At 39.1% G+C, this 21,165-nt stretch overlaps 1 protein-coding gene across 5 annotated transcripts in view; it reads left to right on the top strand.

Moving 5' to 3' along the window:
- LOC131737501 (FYVE, RhoGEF and PH domain-containing protein 4-like) overlaps window positions 1-21,165 on the top strand; it is a 138,982-nt gene that overhangs the window by 95,494 nt on the left and 22,323 nt on the right. For all 5 annotated transcript variants that reach the window (XM_059026809.1, XM_059026810.1, XM_059026814.1 and 2 more), the window contains 3 exons: window positions 5,428-5,583; window positions 13,690-13,861; window positions 15,581-16,103. In XM_059026809.1, the coding sequence (XP_058882792.1) occupies window positions 5,428-5,583; window positions 13,690-13,861; window positions 15,581-16,103 (851 nt within the window). The remainder of the gene's footprint in view (window positions 1-5,427; window positions 5,584-13,689; window positions 13,862-15,580; window positions 16,104-21,165) is intronic.

Here is a 21,165-nt window from a genome sequence, read left to right on the forward strand (position 1 = left end):
CGTGTGGTTCTGTTCCCTTTATACTGGATATGTGTTTTGTTATCAGGTAATCAAGTTTTACAGTGGATTTTCATTTATACAGATGATTTTCCTCATCTGAACATAATAGTATCTTATTGTAGAACACACCTCTTAATCGAAATTCTCTTAGAATGTACTTTTAGTGCAAATTATTTTCAGGGGCCCAACAAGTACAAATTAATAACAAAAAGTACAGATTGTAATGGTTTCCGTCCTGTAAAATGGGATGGTATTTTAAATATAATGCATAAAATACAGTACCATTTGTAGTGCTGTGTTTGTAGTATGTGGTTTATGTAAAATGTACTTGTTCCATGGATACTGTATGTACAATAGCATTTTTAATGTACAGTGGTCGACAGGGCTGCTGATTTTATAGGAATTTCGGTTAAGAACTTTTTCCTGGCTCCTTGATAGTAGTCTGGTATAAAGTAGTTCAGACAGTGATTGTGCGAGACTGTTTGGTGAACACATAGTGGTCAAGGTAGCTCCAATAGGCATTTCAATTATACCTGTAGACATGCCACTTGCCGCCCCAACCAGTACAAACTCCAGCCTACCAGTAGAGATTCCAATTGTTCCACTGGTGCAAACTGAAATCCTGTGTGTGTTAATATCAGGGTTTTGTCTGTTTGTATTCAGATTTAATGACTTATGTTGTGTTCAGTGGCTACCTCTAATCAAGCTGAGAGTGTACCAACTTGCACTCTTTGTGTGACAGACCAGTCTGACACAGCAAACAGGGCACAAAAAATCCACCCTCAACTTAGAGGTAGCTACCGAACACTTAGAAACATACGTTACAGTCAGCATGGTAAATAATGATCTGAGCAAGAATAGGAGTTTGTTCTGGTTGAAACTCAGTTAGGATCTGCATGGAAGTTTGGATTGGAATCTTTAATTTGACATGTGTATCAAGAGTCACTAAGTTTAAAAATAAATAAATAAATAAAAATAAAGAAAAGTTATCCACGAATGTGGTGTCGAGCAACACTGTTAGCATGGAATTGGAAACAACACTGTTAGCATGGAATTGGAAACAACACTGTTAGCATGGAATTGAAAACAACATTGAATTGGAAACTGAAGCTGAAGTGCAGCTGGACAGGAAATTCTTGAATGTGAAACACGGCTATAAACGGCTATAAACAAACACCAGATCCATTTGGCTATTAAGAGACCTGGGTTATGAGGTTTGATCAGAGCAAGGAAACAGCATTCATGAAGGTGAACATACATCAACACAGCGTTTTGCTATGTGGAAGAATCTGGGCTCTGCTGAGCTCTGCCATTTTAATGCTTCCAGGACGTCGAAGGCAGGGAACCTGAGCACACATCAAGAGGATGACAGAATGTACAATTAAGTACAAGTGACATCTATGTCTTTCAATGACAGAGCATGTACTGCTTCTGTTTTAGTGTTGCAACTTCACAGCTACATCAAGTACACTTCTGAGCAGTCGTCCTCAGTAGTTTCAGTTTGGGGGGGAAAAACTCTCAACTTGATTGGAAGTGGCCACAGCAGACTTATAAAAGTATATTAGATGTGTGATACTGAAAATGCGATTTCCTTGATTTATCATAAAGCAATTAAAAAAATAAGTAAAAGTAATACTTCATAATGAGAAAAGGATAAAAAAAGTAGTTCAAACCGATAACCTCAGTTCAAAGAAACTTAATAAATTCAATGACCATTTTCAGCACTATTCAGTGTTTGCTAGTTATGGATGTTAGTCCAGAAGGTAATAGCGTACATTGTACTGGGAGAGTTATTTCTCAACCTAAATACATTGACTTTCACAACTTACTAAAAAGAGAATCTTTGTTTCTGTGAAAAACATGTTTGTGAGATTTGATATATGCAAGAAAAAAATCAAACAGTCCATACAGGTCTTATTGATTATTACATTAACAGGGGTGTGGTCTCTAATTCACTCCAATTCCACTTTATTGAAAGCCCTTTGTTAGTCTCAAACAGTAGCTCTCTTATCTATGAGGACACCTGCAGGATGAAAGTACTTGTGAGTTTGGCACTCACTTGTTTTGTTCACCTTCTTGAAGAATCTTCTTTCATGCGTATCACAACAAGCTAATCCTCTTGTGTTTGGGGCGTTTCATGACAGAAACATCTGCCTCTCTGTGATGATGTTGTTAACTTTTTTTATCAGTTAATGTGGACATTTCACCCTGTCTTAATAAACACAGGCTTGCCTCAAGAGAAATGTGCATATGAATGTTGCAGTTTACATAGGGATTTCACCAAGGCCCACATACCGTGTATTGATGGTCAAACATGGCAGACAATAATGCGTAGTCTGTTTGCATACGTGTATAAATAAATAACGTGCATGTGATGGAAAGTTGACCTACTGTACTTGCTAGTGTGCAGATGCATGAAAGCCTGCCACAGAGAGGCAGTTGGTTGGCCATGGTAAATGCTCCAATACAAATAACATAGTTGAAGATGGCATATGTAGCAGCTATACCAGAGCAAGCATATGAGAGAGCATCAATAAATGTACACCCACCACACCCGGTGGTGTAGAGACAAATACAGTGTCAAAAATCAACCATATCGTTGTCCTTGGTGATTATCTTGAAAAGTACAGTGAGTAGGTGCTAGTGGTTCCTGATCTTGTCACAGGGACTGCCATTTTCTGACGCGGTTGCAGGGCTCTTTCTATGACTCTGACACAGCCTTGGGGAACATTAACTGCAAGCCCTCAGCATACAGAGTGGAGGACTCCTTTGTTTTTAGGCACAGCAGGGGTGTCTGGAGCAGATGTCGATGTAACTGCTATTGTGCTAACATGGATTGATGCCCCCCCCCCCCCAGCCCGACTTTCCATCTTCATACCCACACATCCATCTGTGGCACACAGATTTGGGTTTTAGTTTCACAAAATGTGATTAGAAATGGAATGAACATTGACAGATCCGTGGCTGCAGCACGCCGTTTCTATCGTGGTACCCATCCACCCATCCGTGTTCCAGATTCCAAGGAGATAGGGCGGCTCTTTTCTGCTTTTAACACAGTCTGTGGTTTTCGTGAGAAGGGGAGCGGAACTCAACTCAGCCACTGAAACACAAAAAAGTCTTGGGTTTCTGACCAAACGGACTGATTTTCATTATAAAGTGCACTCTATATGCAGTACAAAAAAGTCAACACCTCATATCAGTTCAGACACGATTAACACACAGCTGCTGTATTTTCCCTAGTGGATGGAGCTTACAGTAACTTGAATGTAAAACCATTATGTTATTGAATGTTTTGGGGGTTCGCTATTACCCTTTTCATACTACCTAAATAATGCATGATTGCCATTCACTTCATTTGTTTTCATCCATAGCTATAATACTCAATGGTGCTGAATTTAGAAATATTTAAAGAAAGTTAATACAGTCATTCTTTTTCACCATGCACATTATAGTGTGAATATGTATCTATAGTTCACGTGCTAAAAGAAAATGTCAAGAATTAAAACCTTAAATGGTATGATTTGTTGAATCGTTAATTTGATTTACTCTGTGAATATTTCTGCAACCTGAACCTTGTTCTAAATGGATTAATCGAACCAAGTAAAGCAGTTAATGATATAATTAAACATAATAAACCTGGGATAGCCAACTCAAGCTGTTGATCAATAAAATAAATCTCCTTGGGACAATTATAAGTTGGGGTATTTGGTTGATATAATACTTTTGAAGTAAAAATAGCATAGTGATTATAAAAACGCATCCTAGCAAGACCACAGTCTTATATACCTGTGAGCACTGGTTCAAACCTGGGCTGGGAATTGCAGTACCGCATATACCAATAGTTTACTTTTTTGCTGGAGGTTGTCAACAGAGCTCAGAGAAAGGTTTAAGCACACACATGCATGTACTGTAAGTAAGTATGTGTGCCAACGACAGTTAGACAGTAAAGCATTGTGAATCTTTTATCACCCTCTTCCATTCCACACAGCTGATTGTTTTCTGTGAAAAAGGACGCGCTAGAATGTTTGTGACTGCAGTGTGTTGAGCTTGTCCTCTATATGCAGCTAGTCACAAGGAAGCAGAGTTTTATATGCATGTTCTGGCAAATCCTGGATAAAATAATCCTAATTATCCTTTGCTTTGGATGAACTTCCCCTACACGAGGTCTCACACACTTTGGAGCGCCAGCGTCTGGGACATGTGGAGTCTGTCTGTCCATCCATGTTTCACACTTATATTTTAACACATATCTAGAGAAGCCCTTATCCAATCGTAATGACATTTTTGTAGTTATTACACAGTGCCTGTCTGTATGTCACACTAACATTTGTACACATTTATACAGTGGCTGTGGATCATGTTCTACTTATTCGGGATTATTATTTATCTATTAATTAATTAATTAATTAGCAGGCACCCTTATCCAGGGTGACTTAGTTACAAAATATCACATTACCGATAAGAGCAGTTATAAAATACAAGTCAGCAGTAAGTAAGAGCAAAATCAAATAAGAGAAAATTAGTACAGAAAATAATTACGTTTGAGAGCGAATTTGACTAAGAGCAGTTCAACTTATAGTAAAAATATTTGCTTACAAGACTAAATTCCATTAAGAGAAAGTAGTAAGTACAATAAATGGATAAGAGCAATTACAGAAAACGTGAATAGGGTTACCTTTGGGAGTAAAATCAAGTGCAAGAAAACATGATTATAATACTGATCATGTTGTAGTCTTGTTATTTTAGTATTGCTTAAAATATAAAGCCACATGGGTCAGATGAATCAGTTGCTATGAAAATAACTGAGCATAATTCATGTAGTGAATTTTATTTCTCACACTGTTGCCTTGGCTCATCTTCTGCTGCTGGTTACATCGTCTTCTGATAGACTTGTGTATCATGAAACCGCTTGACAATACAAGCAGGAAGCTGTGAATCTGATATCGACCCCCCACTCAGCATCTGTAAGGTGTTTGTTTTGGTTGGTTGGCTGAGGCGGAGCAGAGGTCTAATTCACTAATCTTTCACCCCTGGAGGACACAGTTGAAATGAGTTTGCAGGTTTCAGTAAGGGCCCCATTGGACACATCAGAAAAATATACTTTTTAAAAGAAGAAAAAATAAAGATATGTCTCTGACAATCCGCTGTTGCATTTAATGATCAGTGACTTAAAAACCTACATTTTTAAAAGTTTATTAAAAAAGTAGTGTTGTCTTAGAAGCTAATATTACAGCATTACTTAGTTGGAATTTGTAGTGTCAACGGTGAGCTCTTAATTTGCTAGTCCAGCCTAATTGAATGCCAGATTTATTGAGTGAGTTTGTTCTCCTGACATCTCTTACTGTATGTTCTAGTTTATCTTCTCATGTGCTTAGTTCTGTACTGAGGCTCTTGCACTGACTGTGTTCCTCATATTTGTTCTTGCAGTTGGCAGCAGTCCAAAACCTCCTTTACCAGAACATAAACCGGCCACCCCAAACTCCTGGATAGCTCAGAGTGCCGGCCGCAGAGATGCTTCGGGGATAAATCGAGGAAGTCCAACCTGCAGGATTGCATGCCAGACATCCAGCCCCAAGCCTCTAGGTTGGTATTGTCATCCAGTCTGAATGTGTGAAGAACTGTATGCAGGGTGCAGTCTTCACTGTTGAAAATAATACATCCACGACACTCTTGCAAGTAAAATAAAAGCCTCCTTTTGTTTGTAGGTGTTGATCAGCACAGACAAGACGATCTCAATGCATCTTTGCTAATAGGACAACTCTGCAAAAATGACAGTCAGAGAGAATACCCATAACGAAAACAATATGTACTCCGCAGCATGACAGAGTATTGACCCGCTCACTAGCTCTCCTCAATCATTACCCACAACCAGACAAAATAATCTGATTACCCACAAAAATAATCTATCCGCTACTTGGGTAGAGATATGCAAATGAGCTTAATATCAATTATGAACAGTTAAAGAGGTAGGCTATGTATTAAACAGATTCATTCAAAGGGAATTAACCTGAACACCTTAAAAGATCAACTCATTACAAGTATGAAATATCTCACTTGTAGTATCTAAACAACATTCTTCTTGGTGTTTCAATCCTTTTCTGGTCCAGTCATTGCAGTACAGGGGCTTCCCATTTTTATAACACTGTAGTCAACAGCCATAGTTACAAGACCGTGCTGTTTGTGTGCTGCCTTATAATGAGGATGAGAGTGCTACTGGAATGGCATTATGAGGCAAGTGGGAGCCAAACAATGTTGCCTTATAACCAATTATGCAATATAAAAGTGGCTGCCTTATAAAGGGGAGCATTGTATCTGTTACACCAAGAGGGACACCATAAACCTTCCTCTGGGGTCAGGGTGTTGCAGGGGGTCAGGTTAATGGTTAAACTGTGTTGAGGACTCAGGGTGCACTAAACTTCACCAGAATGTAGAGACATGGACAGAAAAAATCTAAACAGGAAGAATATAGTTAAGATCACAACAACCACAGCAAACAGACTTACACATGCCTCAGAGCGCTGTACACATTGAATACAGAACTACATCAACACAATTAAGAGAAGCAGGTCTAGGGAATTGCAAAGGTCAAGCTATATACATAGTTTTTCAAGTTTGTTTTGAAGGATTGAACAGAATCCGCACTCCACCAAGATCTTGTGACTTCAGGGCACACTAGGGACATGTGGAACAGTAATATTTCATGCCTTATATCAAATTGCTATTTAAATGCCAACATTGATAAATCTGGCACTGATTAAGCAACACCGACACCCACGTGGGCGTTATGCCAAATTATTTTTCTGTGCTAGGTCTGTTTATGTCGAAAGGTTTTTTTAAAAAGCGTAGGCGTATAATGTTTAATAAAAATATATATATAGTTAAAACATGAAGTATACACACAAGAGGAATGCGCCTGTCTATTTTGATTTATATATTTGATTTATTTTATTAATATGAAGGCCTGTCTGTAATAGAATGAATAATGTTTTTTTTTGTGGATAGAACAAAATAAAACTTAATTTGTGAAAATAAAATAATTTGATCAGGCTCAACCTGTACGCATTACTGAAACAAAGTAATATACTTGTAATACACCTGCTTCATTATTTAAATTAGTAAACTACATACAGTTGTTCTCCATACAGGCACACCTCCAGGCCATATACTGTGCATACATTAGCAACAAGCCACACAAATAAGAAAATACTTACAGAATGAGCAGACTTCAGAGGAGTTCACTCCTTTCTGCAACTCGGTCTATTACTCCATCAAAATCAAGGCTCATAAGAACGTCTTTTTCTGTTGCCATCAGTATGAAAGACTCCCAAATGCTCCTGGGAAACACTGCTCCTCAGGCGGTTCTTGATGACCTTCAAGGTGGAAAAGTTTCTCTCACAGGCAACTTGCGTGAAAGATAGTTTGTAGGAATTTGTAGGCCAGGCCAATCACATTTATAGGCATCAGTTAAAAGATTGTATCGCCATTTGATAGCAACGAATAGCACAGTTCTTACATGCCAAGCACTGCTCCATTTCCATGCCACCACATTCCTTACTCTTCTGGTCTTCCGCAGGTGTTTTTCTTGTCACCCTGACTGTGTATTCTTCTAGTGCTGATGTCTTCAGCTTGTCCCAGTGCGAAGCTAGACTCGTTAATTCACACCGCAAATTTTCAACTGTGGCTCTTTCATTAAATTTGAGCAAGCGTTTGCTTAATTCTTCTAGCGGCAGTGTCTGAGGTCCATGATCTCTTATGTCGGAGAAGTTCCTAGGGTCCAGACAAGCAAGGTCTGCATAGAGTGTCCCGCTGACGAGAAAACAGCGATACATGCTCTTGTGATTGTGTTGAGGATTACCTTGTGGATCCTATAGGTTGTAATAGCGGACTCGCTTGCCATGTTTTTCTTTTTTCGTAACCTTTTTTCAGGCAGAGCGTGCCTGTACTTCAAGTTCACAATCTTCCACTTCTTGCAGCTTGTCATTTTCCCACTCTACAAAATGATCTGCAGTTTTCTTAACAACATCAAAATCTCTTTCAAACTTTTTGAGCTCCTCCTGTGTTCCAGACACCATGTGATGAGCTTTTACGTATCCATTCCACTAGTTTGGAGATATTTTGACAACAATGAAGTCAATTCAAATATGCTCAGGAAAATTTATATAAGAACTGTCTCGTATTTAAGCAGCGATTCTGTATATGCTTTCGCCTTTATGCGCACGTCAGGTTTTGATCTTGGTTTCTCTGGAATCCTTGTCAATGTGAAATAAGGTCAACGTATAGAGTCTGGATTTGAAAATGATCCATATACTTTTTTCGGTGCTGCATCTTTAGACCACCAGCGAGTTTCACCGATCATATCGAGTCTTCGATGGTGAGTGTCCTGACTGACATTTTCCTGTGTACTCATCCGTTGATATGACTCCCAAATAAACACTGCAACGTCATTCACCAAACCAAATAGTGATGCACTTGCAATCACAACCTTTGTAGTATCTGACAGTACTAAATTTAGTACATGTGAATAGTACGATACATGAATTTGGTCTGGGGACTCTGTTGATAGCCACGCAGAGAAGACTTTATATTCCCCTTGCATATTTGCTGCACCATCTCATTTAACTCTTAATGAAAAAAAACACCCAAATTAACGGTTCAATTACTTTTTAATTTTTAATTTCTAGGTGCCAGCAGGGAAACAGTACATTAAAGCATCAGAATATGTCACCTACTATATTACAAATGCAAATGGGTGAAGAAAATATGTACAGAGTGCAGTACAGTACTTTCAGTATTGAACGACAGTCATTGCAGTTTATGGTAGCTGGGAAAGGTTCAATTACCTTGAACTTTATTTCAATCTGCTTTATTGTCCTCGTTTGTTTAATTTGGCCGCCAGCAAAATTAGTGCAAGCCAGAAACGTGTAGTTCATTATAGGTTTGAGTTAGGACTTTGGAGTTTACACTAGTGGAGTTCCCGTAGTTAAACCAGGCACAGACCATAATAACAGTGAGTAAGTTAGAGAATCGGAGAGCGATGGAGAATCCGTCATTAAGCAGTACATACCTTATTGTTCCTGTTTCTTGTACTCCTCCAGATAGAGAAAGAAAGATATATAAATAAATGGTGGTTCATTTTGAAGCCGGACCCTCGTTGATCATTTCAACATGTACTATACTGGTAATATTATATTATTGCATAGCCTTTCTAATGTGTCTCCATCTTCTGACACATCTCAGATGCCACAGTTTCTCTTTCCTTCAGTAAGGAGGCTGTGTGGTCCAGTGGTTAAAGAAAAGGGCTTGTAACTAAGAGGTCCCCGGTTCAAATCCCACCTCAGCCACTGACTCATTGTGTGACCCTGAGCAAGTCACTTAACCTCCTTGTGCTCCTTCTTTCGGGTGAGACGCAATTGTAAGTGACTCTGCAGCTGATGCATAGTTCACACACCCTAGTCTCTGTAAGTTGCCTTGGATAAAGGCATCTGCTAAATGAACAAATAATAATAAATAATAATAAACAAAATTACTTTTCTTTTAAAGCTGTATTAACAAATGTTCATGAAGTTTGCTGTGCAGCCATTTTAATATACCGGTACTGTACCGAGAGTAATATCTGTAGTGGGCAGTGTTGTGCAAATGTGGAAGCATTTGAGATATTGTTTTTACAGGAGAGCACTTATTGTTCCCTTTGATAAAACCATTCATTTTATACCAGACATGCCAAATGTGTCTTTCAGAAAGGACAGTCTGTATTTCACAGCTTTTTACCCCTCAATACATGCACTGGTGGGACTGCCCTTAGGACTCTGGCCTCCTGTCATTTTGTACATTTTCTTATGATCCTATGTTTCACAGAAACTCTACTCTGTATGTGGCAGAGCCATATATAGAGAGAGTTTGGCCAACCTTTGATCTTTTTGGCCGAACTCTCTCTATATACGGCTCTGGTATGTGTATATCTCTACCACCACCTTGTGTTAAATATTGGTAGTGCACAAATAATCAATAAGGACATTTTGAAGTAGTTTTGTAAAAGGATTGTTTAAGTAAGGGGTGGTTTCAAAATTATACTTCCTTATCCTATGAGCACGAGCAGTAGTGTCACTGGCCCCCTTTTCTTTTCTTTTGGTACTTTTTCTTGGTTTTTTATGCTTCAGTTTGGAATATGCTGGCATTTAAAGGACTTACTCCAATGGCATACATTCAGACCAGGCAATCCACTGTAAAGCAAATGAATGTAAAAAACAAAAGTGGTAATGTGAATAAAGTTAACAAGCAGTGAGAAAATTGATTTTAAACATTTTAAAACATGGATTAGCACCTTAGCATACAAAGTAATAAATATATACCAAATCATTCTATTTTAGTGTAAATGTAATCTTGCAGTAATTTCGAATGTGTTTCTAGACATTTAAGCTGTGTCTTTACAGCATGTAGTCCACCAGTCGCTATTTACTATCTATGCTTACGATTGTAAGTCGCCCTGGATAAGGGTGTCTGCTAAGAAATAAATAATAATAATAATAATAATACTATCATCCGTTTTCTAATACCAGCAGGAAGTCCTGAATCTTTTTCATGCTCCACTGACAGATCGTGTCTGCTCGCTTCCTCTCTGTTCTTAGACTTACTTAACAGCAAAGACTACGAAACAGGGAGATAATGGCAAAGAGCCCCCTTCATTGTAGAAAACTGACCTTGTGCCTTCTCAAGTTTGAGATCATTTAACTATTAGGAAAACATATATGGTGGCTGACTTTCCACTTTTAATTGAGTCGGTTCTTGAGACTTGTGTGTGTCTGTGTGTGTGTGTGTGTGTATATATCTATCTATCTATCTATCTATCTATCTATCTATCTATCTATCTATCTATCTATATATATATATATATATATATATATATATATATATATATATATATATACAGAGATGCAGAAAAGAAATGCAAACACTCTGATGGAGTTAATCAAATATTGTAAACATAGAGATCAAACAAAATCACAGAAAATGTGAACAAAAATACAGATCAAAGAATCATGATAAGTTTTCAGTATGAAACGTGACACACTGTCAAAATGAAAACATTGCGGGGGCTCCTGAGTGGCGCATCCAGTAAAAGCACTCGCTAGAGTGCAGGACGCGCTCTATAGCCTGGACGTCGCGAGTTCGAGTCCAGGATATTCCACAGCCGACCGTGGACGGGAGCTTCCAGGGGGCTGTGCTCAATTGGCCGAGCAGGCAGCTTGTTTCCTTATGGCCGCCGTTATCTGATGCCAGGGACTATGCATGAGATACGCCCTTTTTTTTTCCGGCTTGTCTCGGCTCCTGTCGCTCCCACTCGGCCATTGAATGGTTTTCTCGGCTTTTTCCAGAGAAAAAACGACTAGAAACCCGTTTTTTGTGACTTTTTGGTGATGTGGGACAGGGTCCGACATTGGACAGCAAAGGGTTAACACAGTCCTGGCAGCATTGATGCATAGACCTGATCAGCCTCTGGATAGACTGCTGTGGGATGTTCCGCCATCTGCAGCCAGTTGGCGAAGGTTTGCCAGTCGCAGTTGTCTCCTGTGGATGACACTGGCGATTTGGCGATCCAACACCCCACTGGTTGGCTTCAACAACGCAACAGTCAACATAACGCTTACCACGACTTTCAAACTCGGAGAAATCTTTGCTTCTACCTCTTATACTGCCAACTGACTAGCAGCTAACTGCTCTTGGCCTCATATACTGTACAGTGAGTCTCGTGACACGTCTCCTGGTTGGCACAACCGTGCCTTGTGAGGTCTGTTTACTAAATAGTTTACAAACAAAAAATTACGATAAAGACCAACATCCTGAATTTAAATAAATATTTACAAAATGTAGTCATCTGAGGTCTTATTAAAATAGTTGTATTTCCTTTCATTGAAAAAAAAAAAAAAAAAAAAAAAGTTTTTCAGCATTAACACATACATTTGTGTAGACGTTGCTGCTTGCAGAATGGTATCACATGCACGTATCTTCGTAGGAGAAAAAGGTAGGACCAGAATAATTATCAAACCACACTTATTTACACCTATGACAGTGTCAGTTGTCACAAGGTTCTGTGGATTTTCATTAGCTGCACTAAATCATTTTCTAGGAAGTGAAGATGCTTTGATCAATGGCATGTATTGTTGTTAACTTCTGCACTCACAATAAATTAGAGGTTTAAATAGAGCATAACCAACGAATCCTGTATCTTTCACAAGATGCTCTCTATTTTGCATACGCAGTTTTATCATTCATATTCTAGTGTCAGAAAGACATTTCGGTCATACTGTTAATGAATAACTGGACTCAGTTGGGCTTCGCAAGGGTTCTGTGTTAATCATGCTGACCACTTGTTCACAATAGGTTCTCTCCTGTGCCCATTATACAGAGAAGGTGGTATAGAGAAGGACAACCAGCCTAATCCAGTCTTACTAGAAAACAGCCAGCTAAGGGCAATTCAATTGAATTTACCAAATCCTAAAAGGTAAAGTTAACCCCAGTTTGAACCCGGATTGATTTATTGAAGAAGACAGCAGTGATGATTCATTTACACCGTTTTATAAGAGAACTTAAAAGCAGAAGCAGTAAACAGATGGTTTATATTGTAAACACTTCCTGTGTAAATACTTCCCATGTGCCTTTTGAAGTTTCATTTTTAATGGAGGGGAGGGGGGGGCTTTCATTGTCATAAGCTGTGAACCGCACTGTACTTTTAAAGATTTGTTTTTTGTGTTCAATACACACCAGACCAGAATGAGAAACAAAGGCCACACCCAGTCATTCTTTGTTGGCAGTAAATGAAATAATATTTTAATTCAGCATATGTGGTTAGCAAGGGGTCTGGGTGGGATAAGACAGCCTGTTTGCTCTGAATTTTGTTCATTTCTCCCAGTTCTTGTTAGGGCAGTGTAAACAGAAGGCTCCAAACCCTGCCTATAGTGGGCACTGCATCACAGGGAGAGATGGGAAGGTTCCCAGTGGATGCATATGGATCCCCAAGCAAGCGTCTAACTGTTGTACAAAAATGTCAGACCAGTTTGCAGGGATAAATACTGTGATAAATATTTAGGTTTTTTTGACAGTCAGCTATTACATTTCCATGTTGTCTCTGCTTTTAATTAGCACTTTTTCAAACGGCACTGACCTTCAGTAATTTTCCAAATTCTTAAACTTTAGGATTGTCCGTGCTGTGAAAGCACAGCAGAACATATCGCTTGTGCTTCCTTGTGCCATCTTGTGTGTTTTATTAATTGTCAGTTTTATTGAGGTTCTTTTTTGTTGTAATTTAGTTTTTTGTTGGTAAATATTTGTTGTAACACTACATAATAAGGCTACAAGTTTGAAATTAATTTCAGTAGTTTCCACAGTTTTTACATTTGTATTGGTATCGCTTAGAGATTTTCACGGTTGTAGTGTTTCCTTAAATTTAAATAGTTTTCTTCCCCCTCATTCAATCAAAATAATTTCAAATCTGGACATCATTATGATCTGCTGGTTTTGCCGTAGCTGTTCTTATGCGAAGTCGGTTTGTGTTTTATTTTTTACAGGTGGCACGTACAGTTGTCTTATCTTACAGGGGTCGCACATCAGCTCTTTACTAATAAGGCTGTGAACTCCTGCAGTCAACACACTTGTAAAGGGTTTGCGTTTGTTTTGTTTTTTGTTTTCCGGCAGTGCCTCCAAAGCCCTCTGCCCTCCAGAGTCCGGGGACGGGACTGACGAACCAGAGCAGCGGCAGCAAAGCTCCCCAAAGCGAGAGAGGCAGGATGGAGGAGACGCCGCCGGCACCACAGGGGGGCCCCAGGGGCAAGGTGTCCCATCTCATCAGTCACTTTGAAGGAAGCAGGTACTGTGCAAGAGCCAGCTGCTCTACACCGGTGTCTGTCAACCAAGGGATAGGGTCTTCCTAAAACCTGTCTGACCACACCAACCTGTATTCATTTATTTATTCATTCAAAATACGTAACCTGGAGAAGACCCACTGAGAAATCATCTTGGTGTCCAAGGGAGATCTCCGGCTGAAAGGTTCATTCATGCATTTCATTACATATATAACATTGCTTATCCAACAATAGAGTACCCACCACAATCTGCTGGTTTTAGAAGACGGTATACTAAGTTACTGTGAAGGCCGGATGCATTTGTAATGCAGTTGGAAGGCCATACCGAGCGAAGACTACCCTGTGTCTGAAAGCAAGAGAACCCATATAGTTCTTAACATTATGGGGCTGTTTTTTTAATTTCAGTGCAAAGTTACCAAAAAACATATACTAAATCTGAACATAGAGTAAATGTCCAAAAAGGGAAATTAAAGTGCGTACTGCAAGTTGTTTCTTATTGCATTAGTAATCAAAGTGTCAACTGATGGGTTATTTTATTCAATGAACTCCCAGGGACTGCCACTGAGGCTCTCACAGTCCAGTCAATGAGAAACTCTGGACCTCCTTGGGCTTTCTGCCCTTCTCTTCAGTGATTACACTGCACAGTACAGTGGCAGTGTCTTTATTGCTATAGCAACGGATCAGCAGCGTCTGCTGCACATGACAAAGGTGTCCGGGCCAGTGCTGTCTTTTGGTTTTAGACTTGACACACTGTGTAGAGTGACGAAATAATCAATAGGGAAGCAACGTGGCTAACAAGGGCAACACTCCATCAGCTGACACTGGCTCCTGCTTTTCTGTCACATTGGTTAAAAAATGTAATAAGGCTGAGCTGCTTACTGCAGCCTACTAGGGTTCGAGGTTTGATTATTATTAGTAGTCATAGTAGTCTTTGTACTTTGCAATTCTAATATTAGTAATGCTTTTACTTTGCTTTGTCAGTCTGACAATATTTAAGTAACTCAACTCTCAACACTGCAGACCTGTAAAAAGAGCAAGGAAAAATAACTCCATTCAACACAGCGGAGCAGTAAACTGGAACCACTAGTCCATTAGTTAAAGTAGGGTTGTCTCTCTGCAATGCTGAATCGGTTAACTTAAAGACAGTGACGCCTTTTACAGCATTGATGGAGTGTAGAAGCCATGTGACTGCTATTGTAACTTACAGCTTCCTTTTGCAAATTTCATTTCCATGTAACACCTGATAAACAGACTTGTGCATTACTGACACACACGTGTTAGAAGCTGTTGGGGGATGATTTAGCAGCTTGGTATGTATTTAAAGAAACGGATTGAGCAGCAGGTTTTGCTGTTAATGGGAGCCTTTGTGAAACAGGATTAACAGGATGTATAATGTCAATGAAAGTAAATGGTGACGAGATTTCACTTGTCATACAATTAAGACTTACATTGTAACCGCTTCAAACAGACCGAAAACAAAAGGGTTTCATCCACAATGTGTGTGTTTAAAGCTGAAGCTGATCATTGTATCTGTTAGATATAGGGCAGACACACCCCTGGGACTGTAGCGGTGCTTCTTTGTGCCTGGAGTCTATGTGGTAAAGCTTCCTTGCTTCGCTCTGTTTACAAGCTCAGTTGTATTTCAGCACTGAAGAGGAAGTTGCTGACTTCAGGTTACACGGCAGTTTTTCACTCTGATTTCTCTCCTTCTTTCTCATTTCAAGCCCTTGCGAAGCGAGAAAAGATGGTACTCCAGCTGCGAACACTCCCAAAAGTCTCGTGAAGCAACACAGCGCCACCTCCAAATCTTGGCTCTCATCGCACTACCCCAGACAGAAGTCAGATCCTGTGAGGTGTAACCACAGCACAGATGCAGCCTCGGAGCCCCAGGATTCACAGAAACACACAACCAATGGAGTGGTAGCGCAGATGGAGGTGACAGATAAAGAGGAGATGCCCCCGTCCTCATTCGAGAGACCAGCTCAGCAAGACAGCACCACGGCGGACAGCGCTTTAGTGAACGGAGACAGAGGGGACTTATCAACACAAACTACAAACGCCTGCAAAGGACAGGCTAAAAATAGCATCAGCAGGACTCCAGACAGCCAGGCTATAGCCCCTCTGGATACAGAACCGGGAGTGTGTGTGGATGGGACCAGCACAGATGGTTCAGAACCAGAGCTGGAGAAAACGGAGGAACCTGAAAATGAGCAAAATAATAAGAAAGTGGATACCATGGAAATCAAGGTAACATATTCTTACTGTCCTAGCAAAAAGGACAGTGGAATGGGCTGATCATTTTTTATTAGTGCATCCAGGTCAAATTATTTTCCTGTAGGGCTATCCGATGGTTCATAGTCTTTGATAAAAGCAAGTACAGTCAATATTGATGCAGAAAACTACTCAAACTGTGCCTTAGTGTAGTTGGTACTATTTAGTCAAACTTTTTGTATATATATTACACACGTCTAATCAGAAGAATTGTTGTGTCTATTATCTTACATCCCTGTATGAGATGAAAGTCAAAAGCTTAACTTTTAGGAAGTACTGGTATTGCCTGCAGGGCAGAATTGAAAGTCAGAAGTGAGCACAAGTTCTGCTCCATGCACTGTAACTCTGCTTAGTCTTTTACAGAGACTGCAATGGCAATACTGCATGTGAAGTGGTACAGATTTAAGCTGGTGAACAATAAAACAATTGCATGCATCTGTATTTTGCCTAAAAACTTGTCCGAGCTAATTCTGTTGGGCTCTTTTCATTGATGAACAATGGCACTAGACAGAAATGTTTGACTTGGTGGTTTGACCTCAATTTCATAAATGCGCAATTTAATAAATAAAAGCTTAACACTTATAGAAGCTAAGTCGGGTAGACTAATGTTTTGGGGGGTGTTCTAGTTGCTTATAAGTTTTACTTTAGAATTCCGATTGAGCGTTTTGAAGTTATGGATTCATAAAAGCATAAACTACCAATCTCTGTATTACTATGGAAGGATTCTCGTTTCTTTGTAAGAAATGTCAGAACACTACCCTACCCTCAACTAAAGAGGCCTGCAGTGCTTACTGGTAATATGTACTTGTCCAGTAATAGCTATGAAGATGGCTGTTACTGCAGTGTGGTACCTATTTTTAGCTGTAATTTTATCCAATCTATCATGCGTCATCTGTCATCTCTCAAAGGCCGTAGTGTACCATATTTTGTTTTGCCGGACGAGTTGTTTTTCTTCACCATGGGAAAGCAGCACATTGCCCCTTAATTATTATTACTGTAGGTACTTTCTGTGCTGAATGGCATGTCATTGATTTAGAAATTATTGTTTGGCTTTGCTGTGCCTACAGTAAGGATGTGTTGAAATACTGTATGTGTAGCTTATTCTATTGACTTATTTTATTTCAAATTATTAAAGAAAAATGTTTTTAAATGTCACGTATAAGTTAACCCGGGTCCCAGACACCCACCTCAGGATGTGGGATGACGCGCTTTGACCCGGGTTGAGCGAGACAAAATGCTTGATGGCCATTCGTGAGCCGACACAAAAAAAAAACAGCCACGCCTGCATGAAGGTTTCACTGCCACAAGGAATGTTTCTGTTTGTTCTGTTTAGCCATATTTGTGTTGCTTGAGACACACCATGAGCCAGATTGCAGCAGGGATGAAGAAACATTTTCTCTAATCAACATCTGGGCAAACAGTTCAATCCAGAGAAGCTTGGATGGAAGCGTCTGTAACAAGCTGCTTCCGGGGCACTGATACTCGCATATTTTACTTGCGTCTGTCAACCCTGCTTTATCAAAAGCAGTGTGAAATTGCGTACCCGACCTGCATGACACCGGGTAGGTTCTGACCCGGGTAGATCATGCCAGTGTGAAAGGGATGTTTTATACTGTCAGCAGGAGTGTGCAATTCGTATCGCCGATGCCCGGCACAAGTTTCTGAAAACTGAATTGCAGAAGTCTAGCTCCTACATACAAATATTTAAAAAAGTGTTTACGTCCCACCCCTATCACTTCTGATTGGCTAGCTGTGGGAAAAGCTGATCCTCTGTTGGTTACAAAGAAACACATAAATGACTGCCAAGAGAGCCTCTGGCATTGACTAATCTTTTAAATTTAAGGTATTATTTATGTTTTTTGTAAATTAGCAAATGTGATGCTGTTTTCTTAATGCATGAACCTGACATTTAAATGGAGCAATCTAGTGAAGTTACAACAACAAAAAGGTATTAGAGATTAGAAGATATCGTATAGTGTAATATTTAAAGTTATTTCTGAGTCTACTTCTGTGGTCAAGCATGTACAGTACTTGTTGGGATGTTTTAAAAAGTGAAGTTTACTGTTTAGAAGCATTTCAAGACAAACTTTCCCTGGCAAAAAATGTAATGATTTTTTTTTCTTTCGATTTAGTGTTGCTAACCTAGTTTGCTATTTACCATATTTACATTTTTTTAAATGCTATATTAAAAATAAATAAATACTTTTTTTAACTAGATTTGAACAGAAGCGATATTAGTTATTTATTGGACATTCACAATCCATCGATTTTGTGAAATGAAAACATGAAGATTGTCAAATATGTTTATAATGATAGAAATGAAATGCTTATATATGAGACTATCTGTACAATATTTTGTTGTTATGTTAAAATAAAATACAGGGTATGAAACCAGGATCCCCCTGCTGCAGCAGTGTTCCATTAGCCATCATGGGACAAGATGTTAGATGAGGAAAAATAGCTGTAAAATGTTGTACACTGTTTAGAAAAAAAGAAAAAAAAAGAAAGTATATAATAGAAATAAAGAAAAGATGAAACATATTTTGTCTTTGCAGAATTTGATGGGAGTCTACTGTAAATAGTGTGTGCATTTTGGTAGAAAAACAGTACAAAATGCAGAGAAACTTGACAGGGTATACACAAGGCCTTTAAAAATCAGTCCCGTTTCTGTGCAGCTGGGCTAAATCTGGATCAAGCTGCAACACTTCACAGAGCACAACTGCTTGCAGGCTGTTAGATTAGGAAGTACAGGTTTTTTAAACTCTGCAAGGCAACTAAAATGTGGCCTGTTAATCTGAGATAACAAATAACTACTGAAGCAAATGAATGGCAGCATATACCCTAGTGCATGTTATTGTATGACTTATATTGTAAGTTATTATATTATATTGTATGACTTATATTGTAACACTTGAATGTATTTGTATTTGCTTGCGATTGTAAGTCGCCCTGGATAAGGGCGTCTGCTAAGAAATAAATAATAATAATAATAATAATAATGTTATTCAAGTAGAACAGCACTGGCCTCATTTGAAAGTATTGTGTAATATTAAAACAATAATATTGTGTCACGTTCTTAAAGATGCCTGAAGCTATTTATACTAGCAGGTGGTATTTCATGGCAACAGCAGCAGATTGAACAGTTTTATTTTATCAGTTGATTTGTAGTACTCATAGCTTTAGGATGCCTCCACTTACCACATTTTTTCCACTAGAGGCTTATTTTAGAAACTTGCTTTTGAAGTGTACGCATAGATCAGTTCTACTCTATAGCATCATGGTCATTTATTTTTAGTGCAACATTTGTTCAAATTTGTATTAGGCGGGGGAAAAAAACGCATAGCTTTTCACAGCTTTGTTTCTGAATGGCTGGTAAGGGGGTGTACGGTATAATTACTAGCATGCTTGTTTTGGTGTGCCACGATACTATATTATATAGAAATTCGATTTTTGTTCTTATAACAGATTTTTGAGTTGGCTATTTATAATTAACTTTTTAGTTGGATGGTAACCTGGTGTAAAAACAATGTCAAGTCTTCTGTTTATTTTATTTAACCAGGAGATTTAACCATTGAGACCGATGCCTCATTTACAAGGGGGTCCTTGGTGGAAAGGACAATTGCAAAGTACAAACAACACAATGAAAACAAATAGAATCAGCATCATACAGAGATCAAAGAGCAGAATAAATGAGACAGGTATCTATGTGTTAATGTGGACTGAAGGAGGTAGGAGATTCTGAGCAATTCCCCAAATACGATCTTTCAAACCAGCGAAAGAAAGATGATCAAATTCCATCTTTATACTCTGATGGAACTGTTTCCTCGTCATGCAAGTGTTGTATTTTATGTACAGTAGACATTTAATATTATTACACAATTACTGCACTTTCGTGGATCTCCAAAATATTAGTGGGAACAAATATTGTAGATATTAGGTGCCTTGTGACTGTAGTGCGATACTCCTTGAGAAGAATATTATTTGAGTTATTAAGTGAATCAGAAGCTGAGGTCTCTCTGTCAGACCGCTTGACTATATCACATATTTTTACTTTACCCAGAGAACTTCTTTTCTAATAGTGGTGACATTTGCTGAGTACCTTCTTAAACACGAGTTATTGAGTATTGCAGAATCTGGGGGTGTATGGAGGCTGTCTGTAAGTAACACTAACATTTTAACATATTCTAGAGAACTGCTTGTCCAATTGTAATGAAACCTGCCAACCTCTCTGTCTGTCTCTGTCTGTGTATCTTTGTCTCTCTGTCTGTCTATCTCAGTATGTCTGTCTCTGCGCCTCTGTCTGTCTCTCTGTATGTCTCTTTGTCTGTCTCTTTGTCTGTCTGTCTCTCTGTCTCTGTCTATTTGTCTGTCTCCCTGTATGCCTCTCTATCTATCTATCTGTCTGTATGTCTGTCTCTTTGTCTCTCTGTCTGTCGCTCTGTATGTCTGTCTGTGTGTCTCTGTCTCTCTCTCTCTGTCTCTGTATGTCTATCTGTCTCTCTGTATGTCTGTCTTTGTCTCTCTGTCCCTCTGTCTGTCTATCTATCTGTTTGTCTATCTCTGTCTGTCTGACTGTATGTCTATCTATCTGTCTCTGTATGTCTAGCTATCTGTCTGTCTGGCTCTGTATGTCTGTCTCTTTGTCTCTGTCTGTCTGTCTGTCTGTCTGTATCTCTATCTATCTGTCTGTCTCTTTGTCTGTCTGTCTGTCTCTCTGTATGTCTGTCTCTGTCTGTCTGTCTGTCGCTCTGTATGTCTGTCTCTATGTATGTCTCTGTCTGTCTGTCTCTCTGTATGTCTCACTTTAAAATATATCCTGCAAACTTCTTGTCTAATTGTGATGAAAGTTGTTTGGAAGATTCTTTAGCACAAATCATTAGAAGCTGGGGCGATATGGAAGCAACCATCTGTCCATACATGTGCAAACAGTAGATCATGGTGATGTACATCATATTCCTGGTAGCTGTAATTTTGTATTTAGAAACCCGACAGGATGTGTGTCACTGATATACTTGTATAATAAAGTGAGCAACACGAT

Source organism: Acipenser ruthenus, chromosome 7 (genome assembly GCF_902713425.1).
Source record: "Acipenser ruthenus chromosome 7, fAciRut3.2 maternal haplotype, whole genome shotgun sequence".
Classification (NCBI taxonomy): domain Eukaryota; kingdom Metazoa; phylum Chordata; class Actinopteri; order Acipenseriformes; family Acipenseridae; genus Acipenser; species Acipenser ruthenus.